This window comes from Choloepus didactylus, chromosome 10 (assembly GCF_015220235.1).
Source record: "Choloepus didactylus isolate mChoDid1 chromosome 10, mChoDid1.pri, whole genome shotgun sequence".
Taxonomy (NCBI): Eukaryota; Metazoa; Chordata; class Mammalia; order Pilosa; family Megalonychidae; genus Choloepus; species Choloepus didactylus.
Window position 1 is genome coordinate 34334303 of NC_051316.1, and position 19810 is coordinate 34354112.

A 19810-nucleotide genomic window follows, 5' to 3' on the forward strand; every position below is an offset into this window, starting at 1 on the left:
TTATCTGGCAAAACTGTCTTTTAAAAATGCATGAGTCGGGAGAAGCTGAGAGAGGACAAATATCCCAAGTGCAACTAAGAGTGACATTTTTGAGGAACTGCAGCCTAGAGAGGAACATCCTGGGAGAAAGCCGTTTTGAAACAAGAACTTTGGAGCAGATACCAGCCATGTGCTAACTAACAGAAAAACTAACAAGTTTTTCCGGACACCACTGGCCATCCTCCAGTGAAGGTACCCAATTGCTGACATGTTACCTTGGACACTTTATGGCCTTAAGACTGTAACTGTGTAACCAAATAAACCCCCTTTTATAAAAGCCAAAAAAAAAAAAAAAAAAAATGCATGAGTGATTAAGACATCCTCCAAAAAACAAAAGCTGAGGTAGTTGTCAGCACGAGACCAGAAGTACAAGAGATGCTAAAGAAGAGTTCTGCAGGTTGAAAAGAAAAGGACAATAAACAATAGGCCGAAGCTGCATGAAGAGATAAAGGTCTCCCATGAGGGTAATAACATGGGTAAACATACGTGCCAATACTACTATATTTTTGGTTTGTAATTCCACTGTTTACTTCCTACAGGATTTAAAAGGCAAGCGCATAAAATGTAATGATAATATCTGTGGTTTTGGACTTATAATGCATAAATGTAATTTGTGAGAAGAACTACGTAAAGGTGAAGGATGGAAGGTATAGGAACAGAGTTTGTGTATACTATATAAGTTGGCATCAAAGCAAACAAGACTGTTATAGATTAAGGATGTTAAATTTATGCTTTGTGGTAACAGCAAAGAAAATATCAGAGAATATGCAAACTCACAAAGACAGAAATTAGAGCAGGTTGTCAGGGGTGGTGGGTAGGGGGAATAGGGAGTTAATGTTTAATGGGTTTAGGATTTCTGTTTTCGGAGATGGAAAAGTTTTAGCATTGGAAAGTGGTAAAGATACCACAATATTGTGAATGTGATTACTCTCATTGAATGGTATGCTTGGGAGAGGTTGGGATGGGAAATTTTATGTTGTATATATGTCTCCACAATTTAAAGAAAAAACAAAGAGCAACTAAAGAGACAGTGATAATTAAGTGCAATACATGATCCTGGATTGAATCAAACAAGGGAGGAAAAAAGGCTCAAAGGATATTATTGGGACATAGGAAAAAACTGGAATATAGACCTTAAGCTTTATATCAATTTTGAATTTCTTAAACTTGATAACTGCACTCAAGGTGGTTACGTAAGTGAATATCCTTGTTCTTAGGAAAAGTACATGGCAACATAAGTGTTCAGGGAACATGATGTATACCTCCTACACTCAAGTGTTCATGAAATGGATTGATGGATAGACACACAGAAACAGGAAACAGGGAGAAGGAGAGTGGGAAAGAGAGAGAGCGAGCAAGAAAGCTAGAATGATGTGGCAAATGTGGCAAAATGTTACAATTGGTGGACCTGGGTATCTGGGGGTTGGGTAGGAGTATGTTGGGAGTTCTCTGTATGGGGTTTGTATTATCTTTGTAACTGTCCTGTAAGTCTGAAAGTATTTCAAAATAAACAGTTAAAAAAAAAGCCTGGCAATCTTTCTGTTTCTTTTGCAGACCATAAACAGGGTACTGTTTTTCTTCAGAGACACTTTCATACGGCAGTGGCACGCTTAATATCATTTCTTGTAAAAACATCATCAACATATGAATATGTTGAAGGTAAAGAAAATTATGGTTAACATACTTTAAATAGATGGTTAAAATTATAGATTTCATGGGTAGGACTGTTTTCTTTTAAACAGGCTGTAGGCAATCTGCACATTTATTTATTTAAAACATAAGATTAAAGCTACTTGACTGTTTAAACATCATCATTTGTAATGCAGTTCGATGAGTTTTGTAGTATAATTATTACAGCATGACAATCACAGAGAAAATACGGCCTTGAAAAGGGCAGAGCCTTTTCCCTCTCAAGGAGGATGCTCTGTATGAGATAGAAGCCACTGAAAAGAAAAAAAAATAATGCATGAAATTAAGGGCTTTCCAATTTTAAAATCAGTATATTCATCCTTTTCTCCAGATATTACATTATAAGGAAATCAGACGGCAGTAAGGAAACACTAGTGAAGAAAAAAAAGAAAAAGAAAAATCCCCAATTTTTACCCATGCCAAACTGGGAAAGGTAGTGACCAGACATATTGTCTATGAAGAGCTGTATTAGAAAATATTTAAAGACAATGTGTGGGAACTGATTTTGAAGGGAGTGTGTGGAAAGAGAAGTAGCAACACTTGCTCCTGCCCCAAAACATACTGTATTAATTTCTCTGCTTATACTTAATTGCCACCATGTACCAGTAAGTTAAGGTACCCATCAGGCAAATGTGGGTAAGCCAAGGAGGTGTCTCAGGCTACTATAGTTCTCCCAGCGTCCACAGGCATTTTTGTGGCACAAAAGAACTTTCTATCCAGTCCTGGAGCTGATTATGGGATGAAGTGACTCAGACTGGCCCATGTGGCCCAACCAATAGATGAAGATTTTAAAGAACACAGATTGCCAAATGATAAAGCTTAGTTCTGCATTGATCATATAATTTTCAAAAGTCCTGTATGTGGAACAAGCCTGCTGTTGTCATCACCAAATTAACCAAGGAAAGAGAGGTAGTGCTTCTTTCCTTTTCAGTCTTTATGTTAGTAGAATAACATAGTATCCTCACCAAACCCATTAAATGAGAGCACTGCAAAGCTACACTGCCCAATTGGTTTAAGAATTTACTATTGCCTTACAGGTTGGATAAAATCCCTCTTTATTTTTCATTCATAATTGATAATTGGGATTGATGCAATTATAGACAAATCAATGTCATACATATTTCAAAACAACTACAACCGAGAACTGAATTATCTAAAATGATTCTTTCAGTATTTCAAGAAAAAAGGTTTCTGTAAAAGCAACTCTTGGAATAAAATGCATTTGTTTACATAAGTGCCTTCCCACAAGTCTCTTAAAAATAAAATAATGGGGATATAGGAGTTACTAATACCAAAAACGTGTTAACTAGATTCCAACATAAGATAAAGGCTTGTCATACAGGTTCCAACATATATAGGTTACACGGATCACGTAGGAACAGCTTAACCTAACTGTTCAAAGTATAAATTTTTCTGCGGTGTGGAGTATTTAGAAAGAAAAAACTGGAGACTCTCAATATTAATGACACAGTGTGTCCCGTTCATTTAAAAGCCTCAAAATCCCTTTTAACTCAAATTCCACCGCGTAACAATTTTAGCCACGTCATTTACCCAAGTCTTTCCCTTTAGCTCCTTACACAGCTCAGCCCAAAGGTACCAACCAAATTCTAGGGGTAGGGGTGGCGATGGGGACGGAGTGGGCGGGACAGGTTTTTCAGGTTCCAATGCTGGTTTGTTCCATTGTCTCCCTTTGTTCCCAGGAATTGGAAACAGACTCGTGGTTACGTTGCTGCGAGACTCCTAAAACTCTACGATTTTCTTTCCTCTCATCACAGCAGTCAGGACTTTTAAGACAAGGACCCGGCATTTCGTGCCTCAGGCAGAGTATCCCATCTGCGCCTTGGCACGCGCGTGCCTTACCCTGTCGTACCCTTGGGGATCCCTCCCGCCAAACGAACGCAGGCCGACCCTTTTGCAAAGCGGTTTGAAAGCCTCCAATAAAAACCAAATCCTACCACCTTGGGCGCAAAGCAAAGAGGGCATTAATGGGCAAGTCTTATGCGGCTGGCGTGCCTACGCCAACCAATGCACTGACCACTATGCACTTTCCACCCAGTTTTCAGTCCACTCTTTTCTCATGCGCCCTTGAAAAGGGAGCTCTAGAAAAAAAGAAAAAAGAAAAGAATGAAAAGAAAAAAAAAAAAAAACCTCAGAAAAATTTTTGAATATGACCTCACATTCCAAAGGGTAGCGTGAAACACGGAGCTACCACACTGAAAGTCGTGTTTAACTCAAGCTACCAAAGAGCACCCCAATAAGCAACGCCGGTTAGTCCCTCAGTTACTTTCGTCGAGATCTGGGGATTTTCATTAATGGAAAATCTGAACAACTGGCAGAATTTCTGCAAACTCGAACCCTCGTTCGGCCGCAGCACGGTCTCGGGCCCACCGTCCCCCACCCACAACCCCCCGCCCACGGCTCGCGCGCAACCGCGCGCTCCCTCGCCAGCCCCACGTTACTTTGATTGACAGTCGAGCCCCGCCGCTCTCCTTCTCACCGACCTTCCCATCCTCGGTGCCAATCTCTGCGTCTCGCCGCTTTCCATTGGCTGGCTCCGGCGTCCCGCGGCTCCTCTAGGAACATTTCCTCACCAAGCCTGAGAGGACGCGGCTGGGTGGAGGAGGGGCGGTGGCGGCGGAGACGGGGGAGACGGCGGAGATAGAAGCGAGTGGGATGGGAGGGAGGGAGGAAGGGACAACCCGGCCGGCGTTGCGCTGCCATAGGCTCCTGGGGAGCGTGGCGTCAGTAACCCACGTTGGGTACGGCGCGCACGATTGGCTGAAGCGGGCCTCTCCGGTGCCCCCGCCCCGCCCGGACCCACGTTCCCCGCCAGCTCCGCGCTTCGACCCCGCCCGTGCGGCGCTGGGCGGGGCCGGCGCTGGTTAGCTCCCGAGTGTGAAACCGCGTGTTAATGTAACCGGCGCGAGAAGCGCGGGCGGCGGCGGCTGGACCGGTGGCTGCGGGAGCAGCACTGGCGGATACCCCGTGCCTCGCGCCCCCCAGGCGACCGACTGTGCCATCTCCATCCCCCACAAGGCCAGGCGTGATCTGCGCCACCAGCCTAGACCTCCGCCGACCCGTGGTGATCATAGTCCCGCTGGCCACCCTTGCCGCGACTACTCCGGACTCGCCCGCGGAGTTTGCCCGCCGGGGAGGGAGGCTGGGCGGTGGAGTGTACGCCTGCTCTTCTCCCCACCATCTCGTGGATGTTGTACCTGGGGTCGTGAGAGAACTTTGCAGCGGGCTGGAGCGCCCTTTGCGAAAAGGCAAACGAAGGGAAGGGGAGGACCGAGGAAAGGGCTGGGAAGAAGGGTCCGAAGTGGCTAAGTCGGCCGTTCGGGGCCATCTCGTACGGGGCGCAGTGCCCTGATGCTCCCTGAGTTCGAGGAGCATCGGGTGGCTGCGGGGCTGCCCTCCGTGGAATAGCCCCGTCGGACCAGGAGGGTTTGTGCGACCGCGGAGAACACCCAGTGCCGGTCGGCGCGGGGCGTGCCGAGCCGCCTCTCGGCGCGTCCCCGCACTTTCTCCGCCTCGGCGTCATCCCGCGCTTCCCGGCCTGGGCTGAGGCTGCGCATCGCCGGGCGCGGAGCCTCTGCTGAGGTCCGACACTCGGTGTCCGCTGTCTCCCGGGAGCCCGCAAACGCTCGGCCAAAGGCTCAGCCCAGACCCACCCGGGTCAGGTCCTATCGTTGCCGGCTTTGTGTGGGGTTAACCGGAGGCGCCGCTCCACCTGCACCTCCTCGCCCGCCGCCGCGGGGAAAATCCGGAGAGGCGGACAGGAGAAAAGCAAAGAAAAGCAACCCTCCTGGATTTGTTTGCCCGGGACGGGCGCCGTGCACGCTGATCGCCGAAGGGAGCGCGGCGGGGGTCAGTAGGCCCGCACCTCCCCGCCCCGGCGGCTGAGGCCCGCGGGTTGGAGCGCAGCCCCCGCGCCTTCTCCCCGGGCGCTGGAGTCGCCGTGCAGTTTCTTGGAACAGCTGGGGCCCGGGCGCCGGGCGATGTGGCCCTGAGCGCGGGAGCCCGCAGCGGCGAGAGCAGGAGTAGCCGCGGGCGCCGAGTGTCTGTGCGCCGGGCTGAGCGCGCCTGCGTGCGTGGCCAGCGCCCCCTCGCCCCCTGCGTGCCCAGCTTTTGCTTGGCTTCCGGGTTTGATTTTCCTCGGTGGGATTAAAGTTGGAAATTGAGCGAAGAATTGAGTTGCCCAGGAACAGAGCCGCGACCGCCGCCAGAGCTATGTTCCCGCAGAGCCGGCACCCGGTGAGGAGCGGCCCGGTGGGTTGGGGGGTGGGTGGTAGGATTGAGAGGGTATGCTGATTTCCTGCGGCTGCTGCAACCTGACGGGCCCCCGCCCCCCCAAGGGTGCAAGGCTGGGGAGGTACAGGACCCTGATACCCCGGGGTGGAGAGTGGTCTGAAACTCCCAATCCCCCCTTTTCCTTTCGTCCCCCTCCCACTTGACGTCTAGACTGGGTGGAGGGGGGCGCCAGGGGAGGCTGGAGTTTCTCTCCAGGCAGCCGCGTCCTCCCCCTTCCCCGAGCCGGGGTGGGGCGCCCCCCCTTTGTTTCTTGTCTTGCTTATTTGCATGTCAATACGGCCCCTGTTCCGGCGCTCCTGGAGGTGGCCCTGGCGACTCTGGGAACTGGGAGCGTAAAGGGAGTTGTTTTTCTTCTCCGGTCCCGGGAGTCGTTATCGCTCCGGTGGGGGAGGGGGAGACGACGACGACAATCTGGCCTGGTCTTCCCCGGCCTTCAGGGGAGCTGCCCCCCCTCCAGCCGGGTGACTTGGGCGCACTTAATGGGGCCCGCCCTGGAAACTGGAAAAGGCTCTTAGCTTCTTTAGAAGCTGGGAGCTGGGGGAGTGTCCTCTCGCCTCCCCAAAGTGAAACGCAGAGGCGAGTTCGAGGCTTCATTTTCCGCCACTTCTAACTTTATTTTTTGTTTATGTCCCATCCATTCCTCCCTCCTCTGACTTACTGCTTTATGCATCCACCCGCACCCCCATTCCTCGGGGCCCCTCGCTTGTCGCTCCCAGACGCCGCACCAGGCTGCAGGCCAGCCCTTCAAGTTCACTATCCCGGAGTCCCTGGACCGGATAAAGGAAGAATTCCAGTTCCTACAGGCGCAGTATCACAGGTGCGTGTCGGGCAGTGCTGGGCGAGCGGTTGTCCGGGCATTCGTCTCTCGCGGCCGCATGCCCCTCGTTGCCCAGCCGGGTGGCGGCGGCTGTACTTAGTACTTGCGTCCAGGCGGTGGCGTGTGGAGTTGCAGTTAAGACCTGTCATTTCAGGTTCCCCTCTTTTCCCGGCTCTTCCCGGGCCTCCTCTTCTCCTGTCTCCTCCTCCTCCCATTGTTTCCCTTTCACCCTTTTGCTGCTGTTCCAAAGAATTCTCTTTCGTTTATTTAGGAATTGCATAAGAACCGTCAATATTTGCACTTAATTTATTTACTTTGCAACAGGCTGGGCTTGAAACATTCAATCGATGCCTCAGCCCTGGAGTGGGGGTTCATGGAAGCAAAACCAGTGTTGAAATCACTATTTTCCACACTTGGGAATTGGGTTGTATGAGGCAAAGTCCATCGTGGAAGGCTGGTATTTAGCTCTACCCATAATTAGTGTAGTGTGTTGGAGGAAGCACACCTGCTTTGGTGTCATTCTGGATAGGTTGAGGTAGGACATGTAATTGGAGTCATATTTATTTACATTTCAGCCTTAGTTTCTTCATTTAAGGACACCTATCTGCTGGTTCAAAGGATTTATAAATGAAAATTATTTGCAGTGTCTGACCTATTGTAGAGTTTCCAGAAATGTTGCTCCTGTGAAGTCTTAGTTGTTTGGAACTAAGAAATAGCTGAACTGGAGATTTTTTTTTGTGGTTCTTGGAATAAAGCACACAGATGAGATGAGGCTAAGTGGATTGGGAGTGAATTTCCGTATTTTTCAGGAGCTTTCTGATAATTGTCTTCTTGTAGATTGTATCTCTAGAGCTTGAGGCATATCTGGACACACCATGTTTACCCAGCAGGGAGAACTTCAACCCACTTAATTGCAGGAGCTACCTGCATGTTTTGGCAGGAATTTAAAAACCAAAGTTTTCAAGAAGGGACCAACAATTGTAGCAGTTGCTTTTCAGTGCAGTTTTCAGACTGAGTTGGCAAAAACAGTACAGTCTGTGCTTCAGACTGAAGATGGTGCAGAGGCCAGATATGGGGGAATCACGAGAAGCAAACTTTGTTGCAGGGAAGGGGTGGACAGGTGACCTAGAACAGTTGTCAGACTTATGGTTAGGTCAGAGGTTATGACAGGCTTTTGGCAGTCAGCATCTGAGAGCAGGTATGCAGCAAGAAGAAAAAGGATGGTAGCTGAATGGATATCCTTTACTGTTCTCCTTATTCCCTTTCCCTATTAAATGCAAGGACAAAGCTTTTTTGTGTTTACCTAGATAGTTTATGGCTTTTCTAAATTGCTCTGTTTTTACTGGAAGTGCAAATATGTGAGGCAGATGTTAAAATAAGTGACATAATGTTTGCATTAAGTTGCCTGTTTTGTTTTTGTAGCCTTAAATTGGAATGTGAGAAACTGGCAAGTGAAAAGACAGAAATGCAGAGACACTATGTGATGGTAGGTATCAAATGTTGGACTTTTTTCCCTTTTCATATAATATTAGCAAATTCACATTCTTAGTGTTACCAAATTTGAGTTAATACAATGCTTAATCCTTTTTTCTCTTTACAGTATTATGAAATGTCATATGGATTAAACATTGAAATGCATAAACAGGTAAGCTTTAGTTAAATCTCAAGCTGAAATGAGAAACCAGTTTGTTACGATTTTATAATGCTGGCATTGACCCCTGTAGTGGGGAGGCTTGTAAGCCATTTTTCTACCTTGATTTCCCTTCCTGTGATTGGTGGTAGTGTTCTGCAGTGTGAGGGCTGCTTTGGACATGTAAACCTGTTGGTTTATAGGCAGAGAGCAGTTGACACTCTGAAACTTAAGTTTTCCTTCTGGATAGATTTAATTTCCTCTAGAAAGATATTAGAGAGTTCTGAAGCTCAGAATAGCTAATGTTTTTGTGCTGGTTTGGAAAAGAAATGTGGATCTGTGGGTGGGAGGGAAATATTCAAGTTTCTTTAATCCTCTGAAGCAAGGTATAAGGCTAACTCTGGGATTTTCTTTATGCTTTGGAGCTGCAGAAAGAGATACTCAGGATCAGTGGCTTGTTAGCAGTCATCTTTTTGAAAAAATTCTCAGTTGATGCAGGTTTGGAGGTGAAAAAAAGCATCCTTTTATGGCCACAGCATATGTTGGGAGTTGCTTTGGTCCTAGTGGTTTTAAAGCATGAAAAGATTAGTGACTGGAAAGCTCTAGCTATGACTATGAGTTTGCAAGTTCCCATAAAATTCACACTTACGGCTACTATAATGGTGTATAAAAAGAGTATTGAGCTGGAACAAGGCACTAAGGACCTCATAAGAGAAGAAAAGCTAAATGATTGCTCAGCCCAAAGGACCCTCGATTGAGTAGTCATTGTCTGCCAAAGAAAGCATTAATGGCAGGGTATAAGTATTCTGGAGATATGCTGACATTCACTTTTTCATCAAGACGCTGGTACAATAAGTCTTTTAGAAATCGATTGCCTCTTAAAAAAATTATCATCAGATGAAGTTGCACAGTTGGACACATTTCAAAGTGCAACAATACAATTCTTACTTGATGTATATGTGCTATTTCATCTGAAACCCTTGTTTCATTAAATTAAAGAGCATGGCTGACTGGCTGGGGCACAGTGGAGAAATTGATTAGTTCAGCCTTCAGATCTTCCTTATATTCAAAGACTTTCATTAAGCAAGTGTGTTTCAGAGTTGAATTCTGCTTTTGTAACTGCGTTCTTTGATTTTTAATTCATCATAGATTTTATAATGCTAAGTTTTAATGTACATTAGATCTGTTCTCTGATACGTGTTTGGAAAGAGACAGTCAAGTTCATGGCCTTTTATTAATAATACAATTGGGCCTTTAAAAAAGATGATTTTATTCTGATTTGCAAAGTTGGAAACCTAGTTTGGTTTGGGTTTGTGCCTTTGTTTTTGTGTGTTTAAATGACTGGTGCCCTATTGAGGCAATTGTAACTTGTTGATGGTAACTAGGCGAGAAGATCTATGGCTAACCTGTGGACATTTAAATGAATTAATGCTAATAAATTTAGCTTCGGGGTTCTAACCTGTCACTGAATCTAAAGGGCATGTTTTTGGCAAGAAATATCCTGGAAGAGTAATAGGAAGCGAAGCTTTTTCTTAAACCCGTAAACTCAAAGGATTTAGCAACCTCGCCGACTCCTTTACAAGGGAACACCGCCTCTGTGTGATGTGGTATGCTGGCGCCCGATTTATTGGGGGAGCTAGAGGAGGTGAGTGCCTCTTGTAGATTCTTGTAGGTTACATGGCTGGGTGACCTCTACTTTTCTTTATTGTGCAGTAAGAAGGGGCAAAAAGGGCAGAAGTCCCATGGTGTGAAAATAGTTTTCTGAATAGTTTATATTCCACTGGGCATTTGTGGGTATAAATTGTCCATCCATGAAGCCCAAATGCTTTAATAATACGCTATGTGTAATTGGCTTACTAATTTGAAAAATGTGGAAAGCTGAGAGACACTGTGTTCTTTATAGTAGGGTATTAAGGCTCCTGAAATTCAGTTTATACTGTAAATGCTGACAGACCCTTAACTAGAGTGGTGCACAAAGCAGTGCCGTAATTCAGTTTAGAGTGGCCTTACATTTGAAAAACATCCTTCCGAAGTCACACATTAATAATAAGTTTTGAGGAGGCATTTGGTGCAGCTAGTAATCATAATTCTTATTAAAACTGGTGACGTCTGGCCCCCAGGGTGTAGCCAGGCTCAAATTGATGCTTTTTGCCGCCTGATCACCAGCATGGCCTAAGTGCTCATTATATTGTAGAGCGGGCCTTTGGAGCTCTCATTAGATTTGACAGGAATTCTCTCTAGGGGGAAAGTGGGCATTAGCGAGACTCCTGACAGGCTGAAATTATTCCTGCTTTATGGCTTATAACCAAATGCTAGCAAGGCATCATCAGGGGACACAAAAAATTGTCATTTCTGACAACATCTTTGTTACTGAAAAAAATGCAGTGATGGGGAAACTTTCTGCAGAGAGAGCTTTAATGTCGTTAAGATTTGTGTGTGTGACGACTGCCCTCCCTTCCCACCTTTCAGCAAGTTTGTCGAAGGAATGAGTTAGAGATTTCAGCATCAAATCTCACCACCCAGTTTTCCGTCTGGAAGTATTAAAGGGGAAGTGCATCCAAATCAAGGAGGGTATAATTGTGGTTTCCTTACTTGGTTTGGTGCCCACAGTTCCATGTTTGTATTGTGTCAACACTTCCTGATAAGCCTTCCCCTTACTTTCTCATATGTGGCTGGTTGTAGAAAAGTCAACTGAATAGAAATGTGATAGGATATTTAAATCTTTTATTGCAACCTTAAGGCAATTTTTTTTTCCTAGAGCTTTTCTTTTATAGATGTCTGCCTATCTGTCTCTCTGTAGATCTGTGAACTATCTATCTCTGTACAAGAAAGAGGTAGAGACTGTTTAGAAATTAAGACAGTTCTGCTAGGACCAGAGTGTTAAGGTGCATTAAAAAACAGGAGCCAGTTGAAGAAAGTCTCATTGTGCCTTCTGTGTGTGGCAGCATGATCTTTAAATTTTTTTTCCATCACATGGCTTGATGTTAATTCATTTGATCTTTTTGGGAACGAGATGCACTGTGTGTACATAAATAAACCTTATCCCAGTTGATGCGTAAGTTGTCATTAGTGGCTTAAACTTGTACACACTAAACAGTTTTCAAAAACGATGTCTCTGACGAAGTTCACTGCCATCCTGTGAAGTAGATTGGGCAGCTGTTCTGCTCTGCTTGGAGCTGTGTGTTCAGAGTCTGGAACTTGCTGAAGGCCAAGGAGCCATTGAAGCTTGAGCTTGGTTGCCTGGCTCCCCAAATCCCGTGTTTCTTCCCCATACCCACCCTACTGCCATTTGGAAGCAAGGTCAGTGGCAAAAAGCCTTGGTCATGTGTGGCATTACCCCCACTCCACTTAGCTGTATTTGTTGATTGTTATTGCTCTATCTGTGCTGATCAACCTCACAAATTTTATAAGACCTGGCAGGGCGAGGTGTGTTCTGTAAGTTTAGCCATCAGCATGGTTGACTGGTCTGTGTTGGCCAGGAGCTACGGTTGACAGAAAGTTGTAACCAACTGAGAGATACTGACCTCAGTTTATAATAAGTGTAAAAACAAAAGACAATGATGTGCTTAAAATTTTCTCTTAGAAAAAGAAATTTTTTGTAGTTTTGGTTTCTTTTTTTTAAGTGTTTAGGTGGAACTGTTACCTATGTAATAGTACCTGTGGGTTCTCACTTAGGTATGACTGTTTACTATTGTCTGTGAGTTTTATCTTCTTATTTTTTACCATGTGTGTTTTCTGTCTGTGGTTTCTCACTTCGAGATTTTCTTTCAAGTCACGATTTCAGACTGGGAAATGACTAGCTGGAATATAGGCACTTAGAGTTCAGCTCCACCAGGTGTTAATAACCTTATAATACAAAGAGGATAGCTGTCATCAAGAACGGAGTGGTTTCTGACTTTATTTTCATCAGGCAGGCCTGTCCTTTACAAGCATAAGTTAAAAGAGATAAACTCCCTGCTTGTTTAGAGTCTAGATTCCAAGGTGCAGGAATAGTCTTTGTTTAATTGTCAACGAGCAGGGTGGATCCCTCACTGCTGAACTGTCCCCACCCCTCTCAGTAGTGCCCTAGTGGCTGGTTTCTGCCCTGGGCCCAGGCTAGGGTGAAGCAGTCACCTTTGTTGCCAAGATTGGGGGTTGGGGTGGTGCCCCCAAAACGCAGTAATTGATGAATAATATTTTAATGCAGCATTAAAAAAATTCAAAATGCAAAGAAATCCACAGTGAACAAAATAAAGATAAAAACTGACCATGTCAGGATTAGCGTGAGATGAGGGAGGCCCCGCCCTGTTTCTGTCATTCCAGAGGGAAGAGATCTTTCCAGAGGGGAGCTGCTGTGACCCATAGGATCTGCTTTTATGTAAAATAGTTGATTGACATAATTTAATGAAGGAGTTTAATCAGTGACTGTGGGCAAGTCATTAACAAGTTACTAGGGCCTCAGTTTTCCTTTCTGTAAAATGAAGGGGGTTAGGCTAGACAGTTCTAAAATGTCTTTTCTCCCATGGCAAGATTCTGTTTAATCTTATATGGTGGGAGTCACCTTGTGTGTGTATTAGCAGAGGCTAAAATGTTCTCCCAAACAGACTCACAGAAAGAAAATCTGTTCTTTAGTAAAGATTTAAATAAATCATCTTGAGTGGTAAATGAAAGCTATGTTCAGTTACTATCTCATGGAACTATTTTAAGTTTTCGTAGATCTGAATCTTTGCTGTCTATTATTAAACCTTTGTGGTCTCCAGAAGTAGATTAAGTAGCAAGAAACTAAGAAAGTTACCATACCCTCTTTAAGGCTTTGATTGACTTGGTCCTCCTCTACCCTTCTCCATGGTTTACTGCTGCTTCAGAGTTTTAAAAATTGAAACCGAAATTCTCAGAACCAGTACCTTTAATGCAAGATATTCAGTTTGACAGTTTAAACATTTTTAGATAGTTCTTGTTGGTTGGCTTGTGTGACAAGATGAGAGGCATTTATGCCTTCAAAATAGTCCTCACTCATGGGATTGGTGAGTTTTTTAGTAATACATTTTCTATCGGTTTGTTCCATGAATGTGGTTTGATGTTTTAAGAAGACCCCTCCAGCATGTGTGTGTTTGCATGCAGGCATTGGATGTGAGAGATTGTCAAATTTCTTTCTGAGTCGTGGTTTGATATGACAGGTTAATTTAGACTGAAATTTTAATGTTATTCATATGTTGCAATTTACTTGATTTAATAAAACAAAACGAAAAAAAAACAGTTTCTAAAATTGTGAAAGTATGGCGTTTACAGAATAGCTCAGTACATAGACCATCCAGTTGCCATAATGCTTTTTATGGAAAACCAAGAAATGTTGACACTGTTCTATCAAAAACAAAAACAAAAAACCCCAAGATTTAGTACAATTATATATTTCATTATTTACTGTTTAAACTTTTAATAATTACTGAGTTTAATTCTGTTTACCTGCTATAAAGCAATATAAAAAAAATCATAACCTTGAACACAATTGCTCTTTCTTTCTGCCCTCCGCCCCCGCCAGAAACTCTCAAACTAGGTATAAATTTTTTTTTAAGGTATAATATTATTTGCTACCAACCCAGTCTTTGGCCACTAAAAATTTGTTAGCAGAAAAAGGGTGTAGTTAAGGTCATCTTTGGAATAAAGAAAAAATTTGGAAAACAAAACAAATTCTGAAACTTCTAGTTGAATTAAATAGAGAAAAGCTTCTATGATGCTTGATGGCTGTGCACTGACTGGGAGAGGTAGAGCCATTCACAGTGTACTAGTAGATACTCGGAAGCCGTTCACTATCCAATAGATGAATCAGTTATTTCTGAGAGTAGAGGTGCATTTGAACTTTGCATGTCCAAAATGTGTAATTTGTTGATCCACTGAAATACGTGGAATCCTAGACTGAGTTTTATGTTAGTATCGCATTACTGACCTAAGTAGATTATTAGTCTACAGTGGTCAGTGAAAATTTTGAGCACATACCCTCAGTGTTGTCTACTTCTAAATTAAAAGTTATATTACCGTAGTAATATATTACATGCATGTATAATGAATGGAAATTTTTAACAGAGGGGTTAAAATTAAAATTCTTATTCTCAGGGCACCCCATTGGATTGTCCTGTCTCCCTTAGGGTACACTCACTGTGCTTTGGAAACCAGTAACCTAAATTTCAAGTCAGTACTCTTGGAGTTCTAGTTCTGGAAGGAGTGTATCTTTAAGAGCAAATGCAAAGTGTCGTTAGGGGCTTCAATCTTTAGGCTTCTGTCCTTTATAGTTTCGACTTCCCACTCTAGTGTTGCCTCCTTACCCGTCATTCAAAAAGCCCTGTTTACTTTCCTCTCCATTCTTACTTGGCTACCTCTTCTTCCCTGCAATTCCTTTAGTCCAGCCAAATGGTTCTCTTCTTTGTGCTTGAAGTAGGTCTGGTATTTTTCTGTTTTCTTTTAAGTCCTGGCCTTTTTGTCAGACCTTCTTGCTTTTGGCTTTCCTCAGTATCCTTCTCGAGTACAAATGGAATGCCGCCTGTCTACTTGAAGGGCTTCCCTGACCACTCCAATAGGATGCTGTGACATCATTTATTATTTTTCTCTGTTTTCTGTAATAGAGTTTTTCATATGCCTCTTTTGTTACTCCAACTTGGTTGCTATCAGCTTGAAGCTCGAGTTGGAAACTTACATCTACCCCTTCCCGATGCATTATACAGAGTGGGTACCCAATACATGGTGTCTTTAATATGCTCCTATGTAGACTGGTAGTTATAACTGTTTTTGATCCTGAACTCACTTGAGAATCAAGTGAAAGCTACTTGGCAAAAAGTGGTATATTTATACACAGATACACAGATAGCTTAGCCTGACAATTTTGGCTGTCTGTGGCATATTTAGATCTTTCATCAAGTCCATGGAACCCAGATTAAAAACATAAATCAAGGGTACCATCAAAAATTGAATTGATACTAAATTAAAATTAAATTTGTTTATTTGATTCCACTTGATATTTTACAGGATTTCAATTTGATTGTAATCATCTCATCTAAACACTTATACTCAGTTGTCTTTCTTCTGAAGAAGTGATTTACAGTCAGAATATCCACTGTGACTTCTTAATGGGGAGTTTCAATTATATAACAAATTTAAAGTTGTATTAAAGTATACATAAAGAAAACAAAACCAGCATGTTGCTGAAGCATGGGCTTGTGTGTGAGTTGAGTGTGTCTTGTATGTATGTATAACTTCCCTTGAAATACTGGTCATCTCCTAAGGAGCACTACAAATGCCAGTAGAGTTATGGGTAAGTCAAATTATAAGCCTCTCTCAAGGCTTAAAATTGACTGTCACCAGGTTTCTTAATAATGATTATACCCATTGATTGTTTACATTGAGTGTTATATACTGCCCCCCGATTTTTTAATGAAAAAAAATATATAGAAAAGGAGAAAGAAATATACAGCGACTGCCCATACACCCACCACTTGGAGTCTATAATTAAAATTTTGTAACATCTGCCTTACCACATATTGTAAATAGAGCTTTTACCCCACCCAAAATAAATAAACAAATACTGAGAAATTGGAAGTGCTTGTTAAACACTTAAACTTTCTTTAACTACCAACCTCATTGTAGACTGATATGTGAAAGAAGGATTTTCGTCTACATTATATGAAGTCAGACTTAACGTTTGCTCGTAACATTTTTCTCCTAGTCTTGCCCTTGGTGTTTTTGGCACGGTTGTATTAGGTGATCCATCATTAAATGGTGCGGAGGAGCTTTGCTTTTCAACTCTAACTTGAAAGAAGAGATTCGTACTTTAAAAAGCTGAACTCCTCTTACCCAGTTCTCTTCTCTGCCTCCCTTTTGGTCCTTTAGTGAAACGTGAAAAAAACATACCTTTAACGCAAGATCAGTGTGTTCATTGGCAGAGAAAAATCACTGTAGTGTGGATAGGTATGAAACCCGGGGATACTGCACAAAAGGACTCAGATTTTGAGCTTGGTATAAATGGAAATTGTCCGAGCAGAGAATTTAAGTTGGCCTCAGAGGCCTTGGGTGGTGCAAGGGTGTGAAGTACTCGAACACAAAACCTCTTTAAGGACCCCAGTGTGTAGAGCAGGCTTTCCAAGGCCTCCAGTCCGGGGGCCCTTGAGAAGCAAAGCCTTTGTTGATGACTTGAGAAAACAGCCGGTCAGGTCAGCACCACTTACAAGGAAGGTGATCAGTCAGTGTATTGACACGAACAGACACAATAGAAAACTGCATTAGGAGGCGAGCCATTGGGATTTGCAGTAAATATATTACAGAACACAAGTGACTTGCCGATACTGCTTGTTTAGCAGTTTGCAAGGGCAATGGCAGTATGGATTTTTGAATTAGAAGGGAAGGGCTGTTCTTTCTCTGTGCGGGAACATCTAGCTGATGGCTGAGGAGAAAATTGATTTAGAGAACAAAATGCCGCTGCCTTTATTTGTGCCATTTGAAAGGGTTCTATGGATTAGTGAATGAAAATAAAAAGGTTGCCTTCCGTGTAGGGAAGTGGGTCTTAACAGTTATCTGCATCTTGGTCTGGCCTGGAAAGAATAAAGGACGGGCCACCGGGGTGGAAGGAGGGCGTCCCTGCAGCCCATAGCTACAGGTGTCCGTTCGGTTCTCAGGGCTGTTGTCTTTTTCAGCTTTTTAGGTTTCGAAGTCAGCTTCTTGGTGTTTTTGCAGAGTAAGCTTGTTCCAGTTCTTAACAGTAGTCCTATCCCCCATCGATTGATCTCCCACCGTGCTCCAGAATTGTTCTGTAGGGGCTTTTGGTAAATCTTCCCAGCCTCTTTTTGTGCGGATATTAATTATCCCCGTTTACAAAAGAGAAAACAGGCAAGTCGGGTTAGGGGATGGTAATGGCACCTACCCCTTAGGGTTGTTAGGAGGATCGTGAGTTCATACTTGCAAGAGGAGTTACAGGGGAACCTGGTGCATAGCAGGCACTCTGAAGGATAGCCCTTGGTGATACCTAAATATGCTAGTGAGTTCCCTTTAAAAGCGGACCCTTTCATAGGACTTAGAGGCCATTATACTTCCATTCTGCACTTAAACCACGCCCCAGCCTCCTCCTTCTCTACCGCTGAATTACTCACTTTCCATTTTTCCCCCTCAATTAGAAAGTCTTTTACTGGTTTCCTTCTGAGATCATAAGCATTTATCTTTAGGCTCAAAAGGGAAACCTTTTTTTTTTTCATAAAGCCCCTTTTGGCAGCCTCAATGGTCTAAAGAATCTAGAGGAATTAAAGTGCCTTCCTTAGGACAAATAGGGAAACTTGGCCTTGAGAAACAAGGGCCTCGAGAACCACCCATGAAAATGAAGTTGTGTCAGTTTTCTTCATTTAAGGGGACTGATGAACAACCAAGACGGTTTGGTTCATTTCATTGAAGTGAGTTTTGGCAGAAGAGAGTATGAGATACTTTAGAGATTTTTCTTATTAATGTGACCTTGAAAATCCAACTCTGACTTTGAAAAGAGAATTTGTCATCTTGAAAATAAGGGTGTAGGGGGTTGGATTATAAGGTCAGATTGTTGATTTATTAGGAAAAAAACATCTTGAGCCTTGATGGGCTGTATTTCTATATGTATATGTTATTTTCTTTTTGATATGAAAACTTATAATAAGGTGCTGTGCTAATCATTGAGTAATTGTGCTGTTATATTTCTCCATCTTCATGGGCTTGCTTATTGGTATTGGTATTGAAATTTTTGTTGGCTGTCACATTGATAGCTGCTGTTTATGTTGCCAATGTTTGGAAAAGCCGGAATAAAATCCACCAGGGTGAAAAGCAGGGCCATTGGGGTTGGAAATATTGGAAGTTCAGGCTGGCTCTACTGCCAAGCATGCTGCAGGAAAAACTTCTTGTATGTCTTTGTAAGTATTGGGGATAGGTGTGGTTGTCCTGTGCTCTGGGCAAAGAGTGCCCACTGCTGCTGTCCCATGTGTAAAAGCTCCGCAGCCTGCTGACATGGGTGTGTTGAGAAGCTCCACGTTAACATCTCTTTCTTGTTCCATTTGGGCAGAGCTTTTGACATCCTGGTATCTGTAAGGGGAAGCACTAGGTTCTTGACAATCTGCTCAGTCTGCCAGTTGGCCTGGATTCTGGAGCCTTTTCCATGTGTAAGTGGGCTGGCGCTTACACAGTGCCTGGGCGGTAAGCTCCTGTTGAGCCAGTCTCCTTGCCCATCCACCAAGAAAATTGGAATTGGACCCCTGAAGTGTATCCAACGTCTGTACTTTTTAGCTGACCAAAGGCCAAAATCGTACCACTAACTCAGGAGGGGAACTGCTGACTTTTGAATCTTGTAAGAAATTTGTATTCCATAATTGAAAACCCTTGGATGCTGTGATATTTGTGAATTAGAGGAAGTACAAGGAGGTGTCAAATTTTGACTATGCAGATTTCTCTAAGGGTACAGAGATTTTTGAACTGGCTATTTTATCTGTAGTTCTCATTTTTAAACAAATTACATGTTAAATATGGCTTACCCACCTAAAATAAAGAGCTCCAGGCAAACCAGTGCCACTGCACTAGTATAATCTTGTGCAGCCATCATTTTGTTAGTTATAGGATCATAAGGTTTGGTCCTTATTTTATCACAAGGTGAAGTTTTTTTAAAAGCTATAGTTTTCTCATTATTTTGTGGAATTAGTCTTGTCGTTTTCTTCAAAGTGCTGAAATTGATCATAGTTTATATGGAATGGGTACCAATTTCCGCTTCTCAAATTAAAGCAATATAAAAGAGAAGGGGTTTTTGAGTAGACTTTGCACTGTGAGAATATTGGTATTGACACCATTTATAATTTGGAGTTTAGTTTGAAGACCAGATTCTACTGTTTGTTGCATACTGGTTAATACGGCTGTAAAGAGGAGATGAATGTGGCTACTTTTCCAAGTCTATTACTCAGGAGGACTGTAAATTTGATTGGCTGTTACAATTCTAGCAGAATCATTCGATTTGAGAGCAATAGAAAGATAAGATATCCAATTACCCAAATGATTTGCAGGGTTAGCCAACGTTGTCATGGAGACACGGGTTGGAACAAATTAAATTTTAAGCAATAAAATAATCTTAAAGCCCGTCTGGGAACAAGAAAATTTGGCAGTGGCACTTACCTGAATTGAATCTTAGCTTGACACGATGTTGTTTGACATTGATATACTGTGAGGGCCTAAACTTACATATCGCACAACACTGCCTTAAAAAGGAGCTCAGCCAAACCAGTAGAGTTTTCCATATAAAGTTGAAGGGTATTCATATTTATTCCAGGGCTTAAATGATAATTAGGCTCTGGGTTCCCAAGAAT

The 19810-nt window shown here is 43.2% G+C and overlaps 2 protein-coding genes across 11 annotated transcripts in view; one reads left to right on the top strand and one right to left on the bottom strand.

The window, feature by feature from the left end:
* Positions 1-4229, bottom strand: part of LOC119505660 (spermatogenesis-associated protein 31D3-like) — a 201772-nt gene extending 197543 nt beyond the window's left edge. The window contains exon 1 of the mRNA XM_037798509.1: positions 4188-4229. The gene's annotated coding sequence lies outside the window, so the exon portion shown is untranslated. The remainder of the gene's footprint in view (positions 1-4187) is intronic.
* Positions 4230-4591: 362 nt separating this feature from the next.
* TLE1 (TLE family member 1, transcriptional corepressor) overlaps positions 4592-19810 on the top strand; it is an 85213-nt gene continuing 69994 nt past the window's right edge. For 3 of the 10 annotated variants that reach the window (XM_037850958.1, XM_037850960.1, XM_037850964.1), the window contains exons 1-4: positions 4592-5982; positions 6756-6856; positions 8279-8342; positions 8457-8501. In XM_037850958.1, coding sequence (XP_037706886.1) covers positions 5959-5982; positions 6756-6856; positions 8279-8342; positions 8457-8501 — 234 coding nt within the window. In that variant the 5' untranslated portion in view covers positions 4592-5958. The remainder of the gene's footprint in view (positions 5983-6755; positions 6857-8278; positions 8343-8456; positions 8502-19810) is intronic. The other 7 variants (XM_037850962.1, XM_037850959.1, XM_037850963.1 and 4 more) reach the window with 5 other exon arrangements.